The 20,473-nt window shown below is 34.7% G+C and overlaps 1 protein-coding gene across 1 annotated transcript in view; it reads left to right on the top strand.

The window, feature by feature from the left end:
• The window catches only part of LOC108598214 (frizzled), a 78,989-nt gene that overhangs the window by 23,464 nt on the left and 35,052 nt on the right, over positions 1 to 20,473 (top strand). Inside the window, exons 2-4 of the mRNA XM_033293512.1 lie at positions 10,631 to 10,750; positions 19,896 to 20,090; positions 20,192 to 20,417. Coding sequence (XP_033149403.1) covers positions 10,631 to 10,750; positions 19,896 to 20,090; positions 20,192 to 20,417 — 541 coding nt within the window. The remainder of the gene's footprint in view (positions 1 to 10,630; positions 10,751 to 19,895; positions 20,091 to 20,191; positions 20,418 to 20,473) is intronic.

Below are 20,473 nucleotides of genomic sequence, written 5' to 3'. Positions count from 1 at the left end.
GGTCCTATCGGCTTGAACGGATTTTTCATCGGTGGCTTCGGTCTCGTGCGCGGTGGCGGTCTCGGGCGAGGTGGCGATGGCGGTCTCGGTCTCGGTATTGGTTTCGGTTTCCCAAAATTCAGATTACCGAAATTCCATTTTTTGGCTTTAACTTGGGAGTATTTTGCCAAAACCAAAAGAATTAGCAGTGTAGTGAATACTTTCATTTTCACTACTAAAGTTGAAGTGAATAGGAAATGGCTTTTTAAAGAAAACTTCCATAATCTGGTTAGTTTCAAACGGTCTATGAAAAATTATAATTTTACGATTACGACTTGTAATAGAACGTTGCCAACTTTTGTATGTCGAATTTAATCCGTTCAAAATTGTAATATAAAATTTCAAAAAAAAGAACAATACAAACTGAAATTTGGTTATGTTTTTGCACCTGGCGCGCAGTTAACCGAAAGCGTTCAGCTATGCGATCATCTCTCATTTCCTTGGCACTGGTACTCATGACAGTCATATCGATTATATAGCCGTTTGGATGTAATTTGATGCGTTATTATACAAATGATATATAATTTTTAGCATTACGAACCAATGGGCTGCGTCAAAATAGAAACGAACTGGGGGCTTCGTTCACTTTTCTTTAGCACTTTTGGTTAGATCGAGGATCTGGCAAGTGCCGCCGCCGCTGCCACCTGCCATATAAACTTGTTGTAGTCTCAGTGCTCTTTTTGTTGTTGCAATTGTTATAAGTTGTTGGCAGTCAGAACCGGCTTAATGCAACGTTGGCTAACTGTACGCCATGGCAAACATCCCATCGCATTGCAGCAGCATCATCATCATCATCATCGATGTATCTGTAGGCCGCACACTTAATGCCGTTAGGTCCCCGAAGTCTCGCGTGGCGTATCTGCAACTTTGCATCGCATTCGGCGGCAGCCGCCACAAATTCGTAACAGTAACCAGCGGCTGCCAGACTTGAGTTTCATGCAAATTGTTGTAATATTTTGCCTCTCTGTTGCCTTATTTATTTTACCTGCTCTGCTGTTGCATGTTGCGGCGTCAGGTCACTTAAAACTGGACCGTGCGCTTGTTACGGCGATACGGTGACAACACACGCTGCATTAAACGGTAAAGCAACAGCTCTTGACAATGTCTAATGAGTCCTCTGAACGTGGCTTATGTCTAATGATGCAAATCACTCGAACCCGAACTCGAACTCGAACTCGGAACTGCTTCGAATTGTCTTTGCACTTGTTGTTCGAAAGACATTTTTAATAACTGACAGGCGAACTGACGCTCAACTAACGTCGCTCACTGGAGCTGCATAAAAATTGTAAGCAATTAAAACAGCTCAGCTCAGTTTGCCCATTGAGCTATCAACGGATTTGAAATCAATGAGTGAACAATTGTCAATAAATTTAAACAAATCCAAGGCAGCATTATTTATTTACAGACAGACAACGATTTGTGCGAATTATTACAAAAAATATATTAAATATGTATTTCATTATTATTTTTTTGCATTAAAAAGTACTAAAATTCTAAGTATTAATTAAAGTAAATAATTTAAATATACTTTAAATTTTTGCTGGCAATTTTTCCTGACTTTAGCATTAAAAAATTAATTTTTTTAATTTTTATATTATATATTATATACTGCATTATTTATTTATTTAATGTTGACTTAAAACAGACCACAATATGAGCAAATTATTATAAAAAGTATATAAAATTAATTGAGCTGAATATTAAATATTTCATTATTATTATTTAATTTTTTCTTTGCTTTTAAAAGTACAAGCAAAATTTTTTTTAATTCTAAGAATTAATTCAAGTAAATAATTTAAATATATTTAGCACTTTTCCAAGCACTTTTTCTAGCATAAAAAATAAATTTATTTAATTTTTATATTGGAAATGTTCTTAACAATTTAATGGCAGCATTATTTATTTAGTTAATGTCGACTTAAAACAGATGACAATATGAGCAAATTATTATAAATAGTATATTAAATTAATTGAGCCGTAAATTAAATAGTTCATTTTTATTATTTTATTTACTTTTGCTTTTAAAAGTACAAGAAAAATGTTAATTAATTCTAAGGATTAAGGATTAAGGACTTAAATATATTTTGAAATTTTCCAAAGCATTTTTCATGACTCCAGTATTAAAAAATAAATTTCTTTAATTTTTAAAACAAATTTATAGTAGCATTATTTATTTATTTAATGTCGAGTTAAGACAGACGTCAGCAAATTATTACAAAAAAAAAGTATAGTTAATAAATTGAGCTTTAAATGTACTTTAAATTTTTCCAAGCAATTTTCTCAGACTCTATATTTATAAATTTAATTTGCATAAATTTTCACATGTTTTGGACATTGTTGTATTATTTCTATACAAATATTCTGCAACTGTTGCGTCTGCATAAATTAGACTTTGGGGCATTTCTTTAGAAGTTTGGATGTCCCCATGGGTTTGAGCACAAAATCTCAGTTAATGCCCAGCTAAATGCTAACAACTTAAAACCAACTTAAAGAGCTATAGATGTGGATAAGGATGGGGCTGGATGTGTGTACTAAAGACTTTGGCAAATATTTATCGGATCGCTTAACAAGCAATGCACGTACTCAAAGTCAAAAGGAGAGAGCTCAGGGGTGGGGGCTGGACTGTCATATGGAGGGACAAACGTGACATTGACACTCATGCCCATGCACAATTCAGAAGTTGCCAGCGGTCATAGTCACGCAGCTGACGCACCAAAGCAACAACAACAACAATAGCAACTTGATGGCCCCACATCAAACCAAAGAGAGTGAGAGACAGCAAAGCAATCAAGCAGAAACAGGCTTCAAATCGAAGAACATCAGAGTCTGCAAACGAAATTAAACAATTTGCTGTTTTCTTTATATTATTTGCTAACTGTAAACTTGCTGGCAACATGTTGCTGACAAAATGTTGCCAAAGCTAGCCAGACAGGTGCATCCAAGACGACATTCAACTTGCCAGTGCCTTTAACTTCGACGTGACATTGACGTGGCGCGACACGACAGCCAACAAAGAGTGAAGCGAGACAGCAATTTTCGCTTTGACATTTTGGCAGCTCTTTAGCTGCTTTTTAATTGCCAAGTGCTGCATTTTGGCAACACATTAGTTGATATATTCATTTATATAGTTCTAACTGCTAAACGATTTCGCTTTGCCACATGTCGCGTCTCTCACAGTTGGTGGCACTTTCTTTCAATTGCTGCTGTGGCCGCATAAGAATCAAGAATCTATTTTAAAGCTGCAAGCCAACTTCTTGCTTCGCCTGCTCATCTCTTGTCCACACAATTCAGTTAAACGCTCAGTTGGCGCGCTGCGGCAGCTTGAAGGCGCATAATTTAATAAATTTATGAAATTTAATAGACAGCAACGTGTTCGTTGGCCACAAATTTGTGGTGGGTCTTGAAATTTATATGCCAGAGCAACCACGACCAAGTGGGCGTGTTCTCAATGCGCTGCTTGCAGCTCTTGCAGCTCTTGATGTGGCCAGAGCATGAAAATGATTATATTTAAAGTCTAGGTTACAATTCTAGAGGGAGAAGCAAGCGAGCAAAGTCAATGGCCACTAAATTGTGAAATGTTTCAAAAGAAAAAATTTTCATACTTTTGTGCTGTTGATAATTAAAAATAAAATTTGTTTAGCTAAAGTGCAGAAATCGAAGCTTGGCTGGCTATTCAAATTAAATGAGCAAAATATACAGCGATGATAATGAATATTATATTTATTCTTTTACTTTTTAAGTCCTAATATTGATTCAATAATAGTAAATGCAATATCTCATTGATTTCTTGATTGAATAAAGTCATAATTAAGCACTCACTAAATAGTTTAGAATTAAATACATAAACTAAATAAATTTAATAAATATAAAATAAATACTAGCCAACTATAAGTCTTAAATTCAATTAATTTAGGAAATTATTTGGCAACAATTTAATGTAAATTTTAGTAAATTAATTCAAGCCTCATTTTCTTTGATCTTTTTGTGATATTTGTTACCCTCAAATTAAAATCTAACATTGCTTATGAATTATTAAATAAAAAAGTGTTAACAAATGAATAATTAAACTTGAAATTCTATGTTAAGCTAGAAATATAGACATAACTGCAATTTTAAATAATATAAAACTCAAACTTAGCAGTAAATATGCTAGATTTGTTTTTTTGAATATTTACAGCTTTAAATACAAGTGATAATATAAAAAATTCAATCAAATTTAAGTTTTTGTTAGGATATTATTTGGCAAAAATTTACAGCATATTTTAGGATATTTTTTAAAATTTATTTAAGCCTCATTTTCTTTGAACTTTTTGTGATAATTGTGACCCTCAATTTAAAATCGAACATTTCTTATGAATAATTTTTTGAATATTAACAGTTTTGAATACAAGTGATAATATAGAAAAATTCCATTAAATTTAAGTTTTTCTGAAAGAATTATTTGACAACAATTTAAAGCATATTTAACAGTATTTTTTATTTGAACATTTCTTTGAACTTTTTGTGATATTTGTGGCCCTCAAATGAAAATCTAACATTGCTTATGAATAATTAAATAAAAAAGTGTTAACAAATGAATAATTAAAATTGAAATGCTGTGTTAATGCCTTTGCCTGCAATATATTAAATTCATATGCTAATGTGGAATATAAAATTTAGCATTTGCTGCTGCCCTTTGTAGCTAATTACGTGGTCATCTAATCAGCATGCTTAAGCTTGAAAATAAAAAAGGGCTTAACATGAATTTCACGCGCCCTTTTGGACACACGCACGCAACTTTTGTTAACTCTTTTTTTTTTATGCAAGTAACAATGACAACGATCTGACAAACATTCACATAGCCTGGAGGGGAGACAAGTCGGTGCTCAGCCAAGCTTAATTTGCGTGCCGTGTCACCTCTTGGGCAACAACAACAACAATTTTCAACAGGCGCTCATTATAAATTTCCATTAAAATTATATGAAGCTCTCGACATATGTCCAACGGCTGCTTCTCTCAGATATTTACAATATTTACAACTCGCTACAGTTTAAGTAGCAACGTTCGCTCTCAGTCGCTGTCTCTCTTTTTTTTTTCTCATGTGCCTTGGGCATAATTTGTATGTTGGCTCGACAATTTGGCCATGAAAGGGCTAAGGCAACATTTATAAAGCGCTTGCCAACGAGCAAAAAAAAGCAAAACAAAATTGCAAGCAAAGTTTGCCGCAGCCCCGCCCACTTTTGGTGTTTTTTTATGCTCAAAACATATGGAAGAGTCGACATTTTATAGCCGACGGTGCTGCGACGACGGGTTTAGACGCGTTGTGGCAAACCAAAATGCTGCTCTGCTTCTTTTCGTTTTTTTTGGTTATGCCCATCGAACGTCGAACCCAATCTCAGGCAGTCCAGAGTGTCCTTAATAAAGTGTCGACATGTGTAATTTGTGCGGCCCTTGACTTTGTCTTGTGCGAAGCTTTTTCCTGCGCATATTTTTGATTTGAATTCTTTTTTTTCTTTCTGTTCGCTCGCGACCCAAAACGATAATATTAATAAATTATGAGCGGCAGCGTGTGGTTGGTAACGCTTTGGGACAAGTTTAACACTTTGTGGTCGGCTTTTTGGCTTTCGAGGCAGCTTGTCCTTTTGAACTTTTCGTGTGGCAACGGCAACGGCAACGGCTGTGCGAGCTACTTCCACTTCCTGTTGCAAATTGCTTGTAAAAAACTTGTTGGCGCACATTTCTTATTGAATTTCAATTTCTGTCGCTCTGTTACACTTTTTTGGTTTTTTTTTTTTTATGGGAAATGTATTCCATGCTCGAATGCATGTTTTGTTGTTCTTGCTTGTTTCAAGTGCGACGCAGTGGCGCCCCCAAGGACACAGCTAGACAGACAGACAGGCAACAACAACAGCTGACAGGGCTGCAGCATTGTGCCCAAAACTACCCTCAGGGCTAACGAACTGATGTTGTCGTTGCCTTCATGATGATTCTGCCTTTTGCACTGTCTGTTTTGACTTTGACAAGCAGCAGCAACACCCCCAAAAATTTACACACACACACACACACTCACGCACTTGCAAAGTTATCATTAAGCCTCTTCGAGGGTTGTGTCTGTAACTCTTGGTGGTTAACGCATCTGCTGAAAACTCACTCAACTTCAACCAGCGCAGTTTTTCGGCCTACAGTGGGCTTAAAACTTTCAGCTGAGAAACGTGCTGTTGCTTAAATCTATTGTTTAGTTTCGCAGCGATATTTTATCTTAATTGCTACGACGAAATCAACGTGCGACTATTAAAACTGTCAACGAATTGTTGCAGTTCCGTTAACACTTTGGGCTAACTGTCGCACGTTTTCGCTTAAATGTTGCCATTTGGCTTGGATAGTTTATGATAGTCGAGCAACTAAGGGGAGGCTTGCAGGCTATAACAGTTCTTTAAATACAGAAAGAGAATATTAATGAGAATATTTAATGTGTTAAGCGCTGACATATTTAGTTTTAAAGCTATTTAAATTATATTAATAGCGAAAATAATGCTTAATATGCATAGAAGATTATCCAGAACTGTCTTAATGTGTAATAATTTAATTTCCAATAAAGAATTTATAAATTACTCATTCTGAAACACAAAAACATTTTTATATACAATTTTATATAAATTAATAAATATTAAGCTCTAAATTTCTTTATTCCTCCATGCAAAATATTAGAAAATAGGAATTAGGAAATAATAATTATTTTTTGATAATACCCTAAGCTTAGCGGTGTTTCTTTTTTATATACATATATTTATTATATTATTTATTCAACGTATATTTTATTTATACTTAAAATTAGTTTTGATTTAACATGTAGTTGTAATTTCATTACTTTTAGTCTTCATTTTGTACCACTGTGCACTTGCGAACGTTCCGAGTTTAGTTGTAATAATTTGCAGGCTGCCCATAATCAACACGCCCAGCAATCTACCCAACTAGCCTGGCCAAGAGTTCCTTACCTTTGGCTCTGTCCGTTGCTCGTGCTATAAAATTTATTTATAATAAATTAAAAACTCCTTAAATGTTGCTCGTACTTTTTTTTTTGTTGTATTTTATTTCTGCCCGGCAGCCAATAATAAGAAATATGTACAAAAGCTAAAACAAAAAAAATGCTGGCTTACAACGTTGCAAGGGCATGGGCGTGGCAAAGTTAGCCGGTTACCAGTTTTTCGTTTTTTCTTCTTCTTTTAGTGTTTTTTTTTAGTTGCTGTTCAACCACGCGGCCGGCATGAAAACTTATGTCGGCGGCCTTTGGGCGCAATTATTTATACATGCCTCATAAAAATCGAAAACAATGGGCCCAGGCGCAGCAGCGACAGGAGAGCTCAGAGCAGAGAAGCGCGTAGAGACGCTAGACTAGACTGAACAATGCAAGGCTTGTGTTTAGACCCTGTACATTACATGTAGAAAGGGTCTTTTAAGTTAGTGAATTGAGATTTGCGCATAAAAGGCAAAAGAAGGACAAAAAACTGATTTTTGACTGTATGAGCGCCAAAATCTCAGCTATTATAAGAGCTAGTGCTAACAAATCTGCTAATTCAGAACGTCCATAGCCTAAGCTTAGATAAGAAATTTGGATTGTCTGTATGAGCGCCACAATTTGAGCAACTATAAGCTAGGAGCACGTCTATTATGCTAAGAAGAAGAGCTGAGCTAATATGTTTATGTCTGTCTGTATTATGAGCGCCCAGAACTCTGGCCAGTATAAGAGCTAGAGGCTACCAAATCTGATACTTAAGCAGGTATATAGCCTAAGCTTATTGAGTGTATATTAGAATTTTGCCTTTGTCTGTAGAGGACAAGATTTCAGCAACTATAAAAGCTATGAGATAGCAAACTTAGCCACCGATTCTTATGCTAAGAAGAGAGCTGCAGGCAATTATGGATTGTCTGTCTGCTATGAGCGCACAGATCTTGCTGCAGGTATAAGAGCTAGAGAATAATATATTCCAAATTGTTATTGCAGCTTATCTATTACGCCCAAAGCCAAAATGTCACAGCTATTATTGAAATGTATACCTTGGCACCAAATCAAGAAACTATGTACCAGCTACCATGCCATTAAATTACAATTTGGTTCGATTGTGGTCAATTAATCAGTGATTATAATTAGGAATAATTAATAACACAGCTCAAACTTTAAAGTTGTCAAGGACTTTGGTGCAATAGCCATAACTTATATTTAAGCGCTGTACTGGGTCTTGTAATGTCGACTGCAAACGCATTGTTGTTTTTTATGTGGTCAGTATGCGAGTTGTTGCAACTCCTTGGGGCAACATTGTCTTTTGGGGCTTTTGTTCTAACTGCTGCTGCCACACTAACTTGCGCCTGCAGCTATCGCGCTGTAATTGGCCAGGCAGTTCATTATAGCCAAGGTAAATGCAGAAGGCAAAAAGAGAATAAAGCCTATAGAGTCAGAGTCTGGCAGTGCGTTTAATTTATCACTTAAGACTTTATAGCAGACAATGAGTGCAATTTAATCACAGACGCATGCAACCAAAACGTATTTTTGACTTGCCACCCCCTCATAGCAACCTTGAGAGCAGCAGCAGCCGCAGATAAATCCACCCTATCGTCAATTGCAACTGAAATGCGGCAACAAGGCATTGTAAACCACAAGAGATTTGAATTTTAGATACGAAACACACACACACGACGAGGCAAATTCTTTGCCAACTTTGAATACAAAATGTAGCTGCAGTCAGAGAGCTGAGCGCAAATGTTTGCCTCACGCATTTGCAACTTTAACTGACTTTGAACTCATTTCATATGCTGGCTGCTCTGCCCCCAAAAGGGCTACAGCTGACCAGACAAGAGCAAACCAAAGGCTAGCCAGACAAACTGTTTGAGCAAAAATTAAACAGAGACTGCGACTGCGACTGCTGTCTGTCTTCTCTGACAGTTAGAGCGAGAGAGCAGCAGCAACCCCCGAAATGTTATTTGAAATTCCCATTAAAAATTTAAAATGCGTTGTGCCCCAACTCGTGGCAATCATCGTTAGCTTGGCAGCGCAAATTGCGTTTTCTTTTTTTTTTTTGGCGTAAACTGTCGACGTCGTCTTCGTTTTATCTGGCGCGCGTCGCATATTCGACTAAAACAACAGCAACAAATTCCATATAATGATGTTAATGATAAGCAAGCAGCTCCAGCCTGGCTCGCAAGACAGACAAAGGAGCGCATATGAGCCTTGGCTAAGGCCTCTTGGCAATATTTACGCATATTTGCGGCACATGCAATAACAAAGTTTTTCCCCTACAGCCCAGAAATATTAACGGGAGCGCCTTTAAATTGCCTGCTGCCTGCATTTTGTGGCCAAGTGGCCTGGCCAAACGAGTTTCGAATTTGAATATTGATGAACTGACAGCAATCAGCAGACGAAAGCGCAGTCAGCAATATGAGGCTAATAAGCTCCGAGTTATGGGCACACGCGAAAACCACGAAAAGAGATTTCAGCGTCAGTTGCAAAATAACTGGGGCAGTGTTAGAAGAAAATAATTGTTAATAGCAATAAAATGTTTCTATAAAAAAATATATGCAATGAAATAAATATATAATGAAGCTAACGAAGTTTTTTGTATCAAGCAACTAACAGCTTAAGCCTTAAACATTAATTTGATAAAATATTTAAATATTGCAATTGAAATTACTTATTTTGGTAGATACAATTGATAGCATTTCGTATTTTAGCATAGCATAAAAATACCAATTATTTTATTACATTAAATACAAAGTTGTAACTCAGAACTATACTATAAGTATTCTAAAATATTTAAATACAATTTTCTGTTTAGAATTGGCTTAATATAAAATTCTTCGAGATTGATAAGCATATGAAAATATATTAACTGCTCATAGCATATGAAACATTACACATAAAAGAAAATATTGCTTTAATTAAATTTATAAATAAATAAATAAGCTTAAGCAACTTGCTGCTTTGCTATTAATTATTTTAATCAAAGTCTAAAACTAAATTATTAAAAATTTATTATTAGGCTGTTTTTTTTATAGAAGATTTTAAAATATATACTTTGCCTATATAGAACTGTTTGCTTTAATCATATGTCATTATACTTATGCTGCCATTTAATATGAACACAAGTTTACGCCTGACTTACTCGCTAGGCAAATAAATCCTTGTTTTATTATTATTTAAAATGTAATTTAATTTTTTTTTATACATTTGTTCTTTCGCAAAGCAAAGCCAGACGCATTTATAATTATGTATAGCATAAAAAAACATTTGCTCTTTTGAAAGAGAAACACGCACTTGTAATTAAATATATTCAATAAACATTAAAATTATTTTAAAATGCGTGCATTGCATGTGAATTAATGTGCTATGAGCTTTATTTTTTGCATTGATGCTAAGCTGCTTTAAATACTGTAATTGTAATTGCTGATAAATGGCAATTGTCGCAATCAAATGTGTCAGCGTTTTCTGCTTTTTTTTTTTGTTTTTTTTTTATGAGCGCTAGATTTCCGCTTAAGCGGCGTTAAGCTTAGCAAAGAGCGTTGCACTTAATTAATTACGCAGAGCGAAGCCAAATTAATTTCCGTTTTATTTTCGTTGCAGGATCTTCATGATTGTGGCGCACCCTGTCATGCGATGTTCTTTCCGGAGCGAGAGCGCACCGTGTTGCGCTACTGGGTTGGCTCCTGGGCGGCCGTCTGTGTGGCCAGTTGTCTCTTTACGGTAAGTACAAGAATTTCTTTCCCGTTACCTTTTGAGCATATTTGTTCATACACTTTGATTATTTATATAAGAAGTGGTAAAGGGTATGAGGAAGTTGTAGGCGTAGCAGATAGTATAAAGTATATTCTTGTCTATAAAGTCAATGTCCGTCTGTATGAGCAACAAGAACTCAGAAACTAGAAGAGCTAGAGCAACTAAATTTCCCATATAAGCTCTTCTGTTTTTGTTTAGTAAGACAAATTGGCCGAGCTTCGGGAGTGGTTTAAACACAATGAGAATCTGCCGCAGGAAATTGGTAAACATAAGTTTCTTTTATTCTTAAGGGATGCTGATGTAATCTTCAAGGGCACAGCGAGTTGTGGGAGGTGCCTGTTCAATTGGAAGAGCTAGAGCAACCAAATGCGGCATATAAGTTCTGCTATTTCCGCAGCAGCTTGCTAATATTTTTGCATAAAAATATTCCGCACCGCTTACGCTGAAAATCGCTAAAACGCGTTTTAGATCACCAAAAAATTCGGCAAAAAATCTAAAAAAAAAACTTTGTCATATTTTTAATCAAAGTGCATTTAAAAGTTGCTTGCGCCCAATTTGAATGCAGCCACTTGTATTTTTTGTCTGTTATTATTAATGCGCGCTCGTCTGTGGCACTGTCAGGCACTCAATTTTCAATTTGATGGCGATAAATCATGAGCGACAGCAGCAGGAGCTGCTGCTCAGCCATGTTTACTTACGTTGGCTTTTTATCCCAAGGATGTCTCCGCGCTGCGTCTTGAGTGCTGCCATATTTTGCTTGCAGCTTGGGAAAGCGTAAACAACTTTATGCCGAGCGTCTGTTGCTTTGCATATTCTTAACCCAAGTCTATTATGCCAACCACCCACTCTCACCCAATCATGCTTGGGCACTTTGGCAAATCCCACACATTGACATATTACCTGTCAGCGCATATTTTTCAATAAACTTGGCAAAACATATGCGCAAGCCCTTTTTAGCTCGTCGACGAACTGCAGCCATAACCAAATGCTGCCCCCGCTTGTTATTCCTGCGCTGCTTCAGTTGCTCTTAAGCTTGCCTTTTGGCATATTTGTCTTGCTGCTTGAGTTGCCAGAAAATTGCAAGAACAATGCAAGCTTTAAATATTTCTACTTCAAATAGCCGCAGACAAATACCAAACAGAGCTTAAACTAATATTAATAGTTGTGGTATTTTGTGCTGAAAATACGTAGCAGCAATTTCAAGAATTAATAACAATTGCTTTTAGTTAAATAAGCAGCATAAGCTTAGAATTTAATTATAAATATAAGCAGTTTGCTTTTCAGCTGAAATTTGCCTAGCCACAGCTAAGAGTCCATTGCTTATTAAGCTCATTTATAATTTAATAAAAGGCTTAAGCATTTCTGAGTATATGAGCTTAATATCTTTATAGCTGCAAGCATTATTCCAATCAAAGAGAGATTTCTCCTACTAAAGCAACAGCTTAGCCTGATTTACAAAATCAGTTGCATGCGCTTCGTTCTGATTGTCTCAACAATTTGTCTGTGATTTTCTACGCTTTTGCTTTTGCGCTGATATGTTTGACATTTGCACAAATGAGATTTTTTTTTCGATTGTGCAAATAGTTTCAAGGCTCGCATGTTCTGCTTTTGTAGCTAGGGCAACAGTTAAGTCGAGGTCTTAAGCTACAAAGAGATTTCTTTAAGTGCAGTAGCTTGCGAAATTAAAGAAATTGGGAGCCATAGTAAAATTTCTCTTCAATTCATAGCATATACTGAAACGCATAATTTGAATTATTTTTGTATAATTAAGTAGTTAAATTTAGCATTTTTCAGCAATATAATTTTTTCATATACTGTGCAATATTTTATTTAAAGCAACGATTGAAAAATGCTTGGTATATTCATCAATAAATAAAGCTCATATTTATTTATGAATATATTTGAACCTTAAGCGCGCCATTTTCAAAGTTCAATTGTACTCCAAGGCATTGCAAATAGCTCATAATATATTTTAATACAATTCGTATGTTAATCACATGGCCATTTGTCTTAGATCCTTGACTAACCTTTCACTTGCAGCCACTGCTAACCCCAAGCAAATCCATCAAACATGCAATCGAAGCAGAAAAAAAAATATTTGAATAAAAAATCAATTTAGCTAAGAGAAAGCCGCAACCTGCTTGCAAAAAAATCGCATAAAAAATATAAAAAAAAAATGCTAAGCCAGGCTGGAGTTATAATTCGCAAGTGCTTGGTGCAATCAACGGGGCGGGGCACAGCAATCATCAAATATTTTTGGGGTCTGCTGCTGCGGATCGCTAGAAGTGCATGTCACAAAAGTTGAGCTACATTCATCATAAAAGCAGCGGCAAATTGGCAAAAAGTAGCAGTAGGTGGGGTGGGGTGAGCAGCATTGTCACTTACAGTGAGTGCGACATGTTTTGCATAGTTCCTCATTTTTTTTTTTTTTTTTGATAAATTTGTGCTTGCCTCCATTGTCTGTGGCAGCTGAGCTTGTGGCTCTTTTGCAAATTATGTGTGCAAATTATTATTTGCCTCACATTTGCATTTGCCACATTTTTGGGGTATTCCATTTTATGTTGCTGCTGTGTTTTTTAGCTGTTTATTATTGTGTGTTTGTGAGTGTTAATTTTGCATTTTGCATGCATTCATCAGCGTGAGCTGAACTGTTGTTGTTGCTGGTTTCACTTTATGCCACACAGATTTGCTGCCATTGTGGCATTCACTCACTCTCTCTCTCTTCTGACTGACTGACTAACTGACATTCCCATTTTGACTTGTTTTGTTTACTTTTTACGCTATTCTCAGCCGCATGTTTGTGCATATGATAATTTGAAAAATTTACATGCAATCGCATTGTCTGCATAATGAATATTTGCAACAGTGTATGTTACACTAAAAAATGAATTGGAATTATACAATATGCAGAAAAATAAATAACCAGCATGTTGATACACTTATGCAGCAAAGTTGGGCGGTATATAAGGCTTGATATTTTTTTCATAGTTAGTTAAACATAAATAAGCAAATGCTTAAAGTTTTGGAGTCTCTAATTCTTATAGTTGCAGAGATCTAAGAGTTCATACAGACAGAACACACAGATTAACAGCTTAAAATATAAATAAGCAAATGCTGATACATAATTAAAATTTTGGAGTCTCTAGTTCTTATAGTTGCTAAGATCTAAGTGTTCATACAAACGGAACAGACAGATTAGCAGCTTAAACGAATACATAATGCTTATATAAAGATTTAAACAGCAACAAAGCTGTCAAAAATTTTTACTATTGAAAAGGCATCGCTTAACTTTAAATTAAATAAACTCAAAATAATAATATATTATTAGTAATAATAATGAATCATATTTATTTCTTAAATACTTTATTTATTATTTTATTCTGCATGAATATTGTAATAAGACAAGAGATCTTCAAATCTTTATTAAAAAATGTATACACTTTTATTTTAATATTTAATTTATATATTTGGCACTTTTCATTCACTTAAATAATTAACTTTAATTAATAAAATTCAAATCATATAAATTAATTTGTACCACACATAATTTCAACTTTCTATTTTATAAATTTCAATTTTATTTATATTTTTCCACCCACTAAGCCAAACTATAAGACAAGAGATCTTCAAATTTTTATTAAAAAATTGTATTAACTATTTTTATTTATAAAAATGTTTATCTTTGAAAAGGCATCACTTAACTTTAAATTTATAAAATTCAAAATTATATAAATTATTTTAACAACATTCATCTTAAACAAACTTAAATTTTATATACTTTAAGACCAATAGATCTCCGAATCTTAATTTGAAAAAATATTTAAAAATTTGTAAACTATTTTAACAATAATATCGTCAACGTTTTTCTACAAAAACTTAATTTTTTTCTGCTACAATATTTTGTGTAACAATTCTCTTCATTTCAATTTCAACAAAAGTTCAAGTCACGCTCCGCAGCAATAAAATATTTATTCGCCAGCGTTTTTATTTACAAACTGTGCTAGGACATATATATGTTATATGTTTCATTCTTTACTCTTTAGCTTTTCTATGCGGGTTATGTGTGTAGTTTTTTAATAAACTCGCCGTTTGCCTTATATATATTTGTTGTTGCTTTATTCTATTAAGCACACAAACAGCATTGACAAAAAAAGAGAAACATACGCTGCAGTGCATTAGAAAATTGCATGAGAAGCTTTAGAATAAACATTGACAACAGGCAACGAGAGTACACAACAAAAAAAGAAGAAAAATGGCTACAAATATTATTTTCATTGACAGAGAGAGTGACAGCATTGACCCAAATTTGTATAAAGCGAAATATTTGATATATCTGGTGGAGGCGGGACTAATTGATTTAATTAAAAGGTTGGGGAATTTAAATATAGAGCAAGCTAAAGTTTAATGCAGACAATAGTTAGGTTAGAAATATAAATGTTAATTAATAATAAGTTATGATAAGCGTTGCTCATTAGATTATTTTTATTTTTAAAGTTATAAATGGCTAAATTAGATAAATTTTCAGTTTTTTTTATTAAGTTTTATTCATTACGATTAAATTTAATTAAGTTAAAAACAAGTTTAGAATTAATTTCACAAAATAAATAAAAAAAAATTATTTTATAATTCATATAATTTTAAATAAGCAAAGAGCATGTTAAATAATGCCACTCAAATAATTCCGTATTATTTTTTTAAAAATTTATAATCTTTATTATTAATTACAAATATATCACCTGGTCAAAAATAATCTTTCAATAATAATTATAATAATATTTTAAAGTGAATTGAATTTGAATATTTATCTTAATTCATTTAAGCTATTTTTTAAATAATAAACTTTTACCAAGAACTGTCGGCATTAAATAAATAAAATATTGAAACTAAGGCAATGGTAATTGAAATTTATTAGCTAAAACAAAAAACTGAATTTTAGTATCAACAGCAACAATATAAACAAAACACATTTGATTCAATTCCAAGTTGAAGAGAAGACAGACGACAGAGCGACGCTAGTCAAACTAACTAAAACTAAACAAATATATTACACAAGCTGCGCTGCGCTGTTGTTGATTTTGTGTGAACTTTGACATCAACTTTTGCCAAACAGACAGGTGAAGAAAATGTCGTGAAATGTGAGGCACAAGTTATTGCCTGAGGACAACTATAAGCTGAAGCTAAAGCCAAAGCAAATGCGACTGCGATTTGTGACTGCGACTGAGAGTGAGAGCAAGACAAGAGTTGTCAACAATCAACACCTTTTTCATTAAATGCATTAGATGAGAATGAGAATGAGAATGAAAATCACAAGAGTTGTGAGCGGAGCAGAGGCTTTGGCGCTTGTTTTTCAATGAAAGCGAAAAGGAAATGATGATGTTGGCATGAGTTTGACAATGAGTTTGCTGCCTAGATAAAGCACATGGAGTGGGGTTGGGAGTGGGGAGTGATGCTTCTCATATTGTTGACAACAAACAGAGAGTCAGAGGCAGTCAGTCAACCATTTCAGCACGTTGTTGACTTTGATGACTTTTCTTAATTACAAAACCTGCAAAGTAAGAGAGACAGTCACAGTCACTGTGACAGGATGTGAACAAATATGCCGTGTCATGCTAACAAAAGTAACAACAATAGTTAGTCGAGCTCGTTTTTTATTTAATTTTTGATTTAGTATGCATAATTAATGTTAACCCCCCCCAGCACATAAACAAATTTATAAGCGACTTAGCATAACTTAAATTATGAAATTCAAAGCAACGCGCCGTCAACATTTAGCACAATTTATGCCACAATTATTTTTATCAACAAATTCAAACCTGTGCCTAGCATTTGGTTTTTATTTTTTTTATGTTTAATACGTTACACCCCTTAAATATTTAAACTCTTTTTGTTGTTGTTGTAACGCTTTGTTGGCCATATGCAAATGACGCCGTCATTTAGTTTGAATTTGAAATGAAAACCAACAAATATACAGAACAAAAAAAAAATTTAATTTAATTTATGCAAAACTCAAAACTAGCGACCACCACTGGCCAAAAAATAACAAAAACTTATTTTTCGCCCAACAGCCAATGGGCTTTAAGCCTTAAACTGGCACTGGGCAGAGGGTGGGGGCGTCTGCTTTAGTTTTCTGGTTGATTTTAATGACCAGTTTTAGAAATTTATGAGCCACAGCGGCGTCGAAATTGAAATTAAACATTAAACGTTAAACATTTTGTAGGTGTGTCCAGCAATGTTCGTTTGTTCACTCGTTCGCTCGGGTTAAATGTGAAACTCACTTGTGTGTGATTTTAAATTCAAATGCTGCATAATAATTTTGTGAATTTAACAGCTCTTTAAGATCAAATTCATTTGATAACAAACAGCAAAATGTTTTTGCATGCTATTTTTAGAATACAGTAAACACTCAATAGCATTAACATAACATTTAAATGCAAGGCGCAGATATTTCTCATTGTAGATTTAACTATTTGCAAATTGATTTAAATAAAAATATTAAAATAATTAATTGAAGTACAAAGCTGAGTTATTTTACTGCCCGTTTATAGATTAATTTATTTTTAAGAGATATAACATATATAGAAAATTCTTACAAAGGATTAGAATAAAACCAATTAATTAATTACAATGCTGAGCTCTTTATCTGCCTTTTATAATTCATTGTATTTTTAAGATAAAAATAATATAGAAAATTGTTACTTTGTTTTAGCATAAAATCTTGCTATGATTTCTGCTGCAAGTTTTGTTTTTTTATTATAAATTTTTATAAATTTGACGAGCTCAAATTATAACTTTGGCTTAAGTGTAGAATTATTTTAGTGCTTACTTATACTTTTTTTTAAATTTCTGTAATATTTTTTTTGCTTTTTTTAGAGAAAGAAATTGTGTAATTTTCTTTTTTTAATATAATGTATTTTAAATATAATTTTTTGTTTAAGGAGTTCAATACAAAAATTGCAAAGTTTGCATTTTAGCAGCAAACAAATTGCTGCTGTTTACTTTATCGAGCGCGCACTGTTTTTTGCTTTGCATTTGCTGCCTTTGGTTAATTTGATTACATTTGCTACATGGAAAATATTCATATTACATTTGTTTTTTGAATCAAAGTAAATATTTGCAAAATACCGACTTTGAAATACGCTTAGCTCAGCTGAGGCACAGGAAACCCAAGAGCAAGAGACTTGAAGTAAGAGCCAACTGAGCAGTGTGCACCCACTCAGAGATTGAAAGCGATTACTTGGAAATACTTTATGTATCCTTAGCCCAAACCCAAACGAAGCGTAGCCATGTGCAGATTCCTCAGACGCTGCATGCCAAAGCGGAAACTGACTAACTACGCCCCATGTTTATCAAAGAGCTGCCCACGCCCCAAAACCCAAACCCGCAGAGCTGCGCTAGCTACAGTGATGAGCTGACAGCCAAAAGCCAAGCGAAGAGCGCATAATAATATTTATTTTTTTTTTCTTGGCAGTGGGAGTTGGCAGCTTGGCAGTTAAAGCTAGAAATCTAAAGTTGTTGCTGTTGGCTGCTGTTGCTTATTTCGCTTCATTTGTAGCAACATTTTCAGCAGTCACACCTACAAGCAGCCACGCCCAGCACAGACAAACGCCTGCGACTACGAAATGAGCAGCATGCGTGGCATAACAAATTGCTGACAAGCTATAGGAATAGGGGGTGTTGCTGTGGGGGGTTGCAGCTCAAGGTAAACGCTCGCTAGCGAGACTTGTCTACGAACAATCCTTTCATGAAATGTTTTTTGGCATAAATAAACAATTCAATTCAATTTTTATGCGTAAGTTTGTGTCAACGAAAAATCTGCGGCATAAATTTTGCATATAAATAAGCAGAGACTCTGACTGCGACAAATTAAAGTTGCGCACTTGGCGACTTCATTTAAATTGTTACAGTCTATTAACTAGACAAAACTTGTTGCCTTTAGGACAAAACGCATATTAACTGCTATGAATAATTCAAATACTAACAGCATATAATAATCATAATAATGTTAATAAAAATGGAAAACTTCTAGACGCCATATAAATCAGATGGTCACAAAGCCGATTTTTGTTGTATAAAGTTTGAAATTTGAAATGAAATTTGTTTTTTTTTTTATAAATTTCATAATTGCCATGCAGCAATTTTTGACTAAAAATTCACCTGCAACATGTGAGTTTTTTTTTTGAAAAGAGGCCAAAACAGGCCAAAACTATTACTATGCGGTCAAGTACTTTACTTATAAGAAACAACATACGGTAATTAGTTTTTTCTCAGAAAAGCCTCCAGATGTTAGTTATCTCTAAGAAACGTAGAGAAGCATTAAATTTTTCACAAAATACACATAAAGTTATTAAGAACTACACATAAAATACTATTTAAAATAGATAATACATACCTTTATCTTCTTTGTTAAGTTATTTTAATTGACAAAAATTAGAATCATGTCAAAAACATTTTTTTGAAGCAACTGATTGATTTGATGACTTTTAAGAGCTCACAAAAAATTTAACATAAGATTATAAATTTTTTAAAAATTATTTTGTATGTGTGCCATGTTTTTACTTTACAATTGCATCAGTCAAAATTCTTACATTAAAATTTCGACTTTATGCCAAAAAATTCAGCTTTGGTACCATAGTGCAGTGCTTGCCACACACACACACACACAACTTGCTGCCTTGCCGCCTTGCCACTGATAGTTTTGTAATGTTCAAATTAAATGGCTTTTGGGGTAAGGCCCAAGTCTTTGCTTGGCAGTAACAAAGGCGAAACTGAGCTGGCTTGGCTTATGCTAATGAATTCATTTGAATTGTGCGTAATCGACTCACACATTTTGTGGCTCCCACTGTCATTGCCTTTAAAGCATTAGAAATTGCCTGTCTGTTTGTTTTGCTTTAGCGTGCTAATGTTGCTATTATTTTAATAAAAAGGACTCAGCCGCCGTCGCTCATTAAGGTCAGTCCAGCTCATTTGCTTTGGCTCTCTGAATAAATTGCAGCACAATCAGCTAATGTGTGTTGCCAAATGCGAACTTAATGCACTCGCAACTTTATGCAGTTGCTTAATTAAATTTAAATTCATATAATCGTAACCCTCTTTTTTTTTTTATTGCCAACAGGTGCTCACATTCCTGATAGACTCATCGCGTTTTCGTTATCCGGAGCGTGCGATTGTCTTTCTGGCCATTTGCTATCTTGTTGTTGGCTGCGCCTATGTGGCTGGACTTGGTGCGGGCGATTCGGTGTCGTGCCGCGAGCCATTTCCGCCGCCAGTTAAGCTGGGGCGACTGCAGATGATGTCCACCATAACGCAGGTAAGTCCGCTCCGATCCGCAACCTTTGGTTCGAAAACTTCATTTCATTTTTTATTAACCAACTTCCTGTTCTCTCGCTCGCTCTCTCGCTCTCTCTCTAGGGTCATCGGCAAACCACCGCCTGCACCGTATTATTCATGGCATTGTATTTCTGCTGCATGGCCGCCTTTGCTTGGTGGTCATGTTTGGCTTTCGCCTGGTTTCTGGCCGCCGGCCTCAAATGGGGCCACGAGGCAATTGAAAATAAATCCCATTTATTTCATTTGGTTGCCTGGGCGGTGCCCGCACTCCAAACTATATCCGTGCTGGCACTAGCTAAAGTTGAAGGTAAGAGTTACGCTTTTCAATAATTAATAAACAACAGAGACACACAAGCTACAATC

The sequence above is a fragment of the Drosophila busckii genome, chromosome 3L, assembly GCF_011750605.1.
Source record: "Drosophila busckii strain San Diego stock center, stock number 13000-0081.31 chromosome 3L, ASM1175060v1, whole genome shotgun sequence".
In the NCBI taxonomy this organism is placed as follows: Eukaryota; Metazoa; Arthropoda; class Insecta; order Diptera; family Drosophilidae; genus Drosophila; species Drosophila busckii.
Note: the sequence above shows the minus strand (reverse complement) of the source record. Positions and strands in the feature narration are given on the sequence as shown.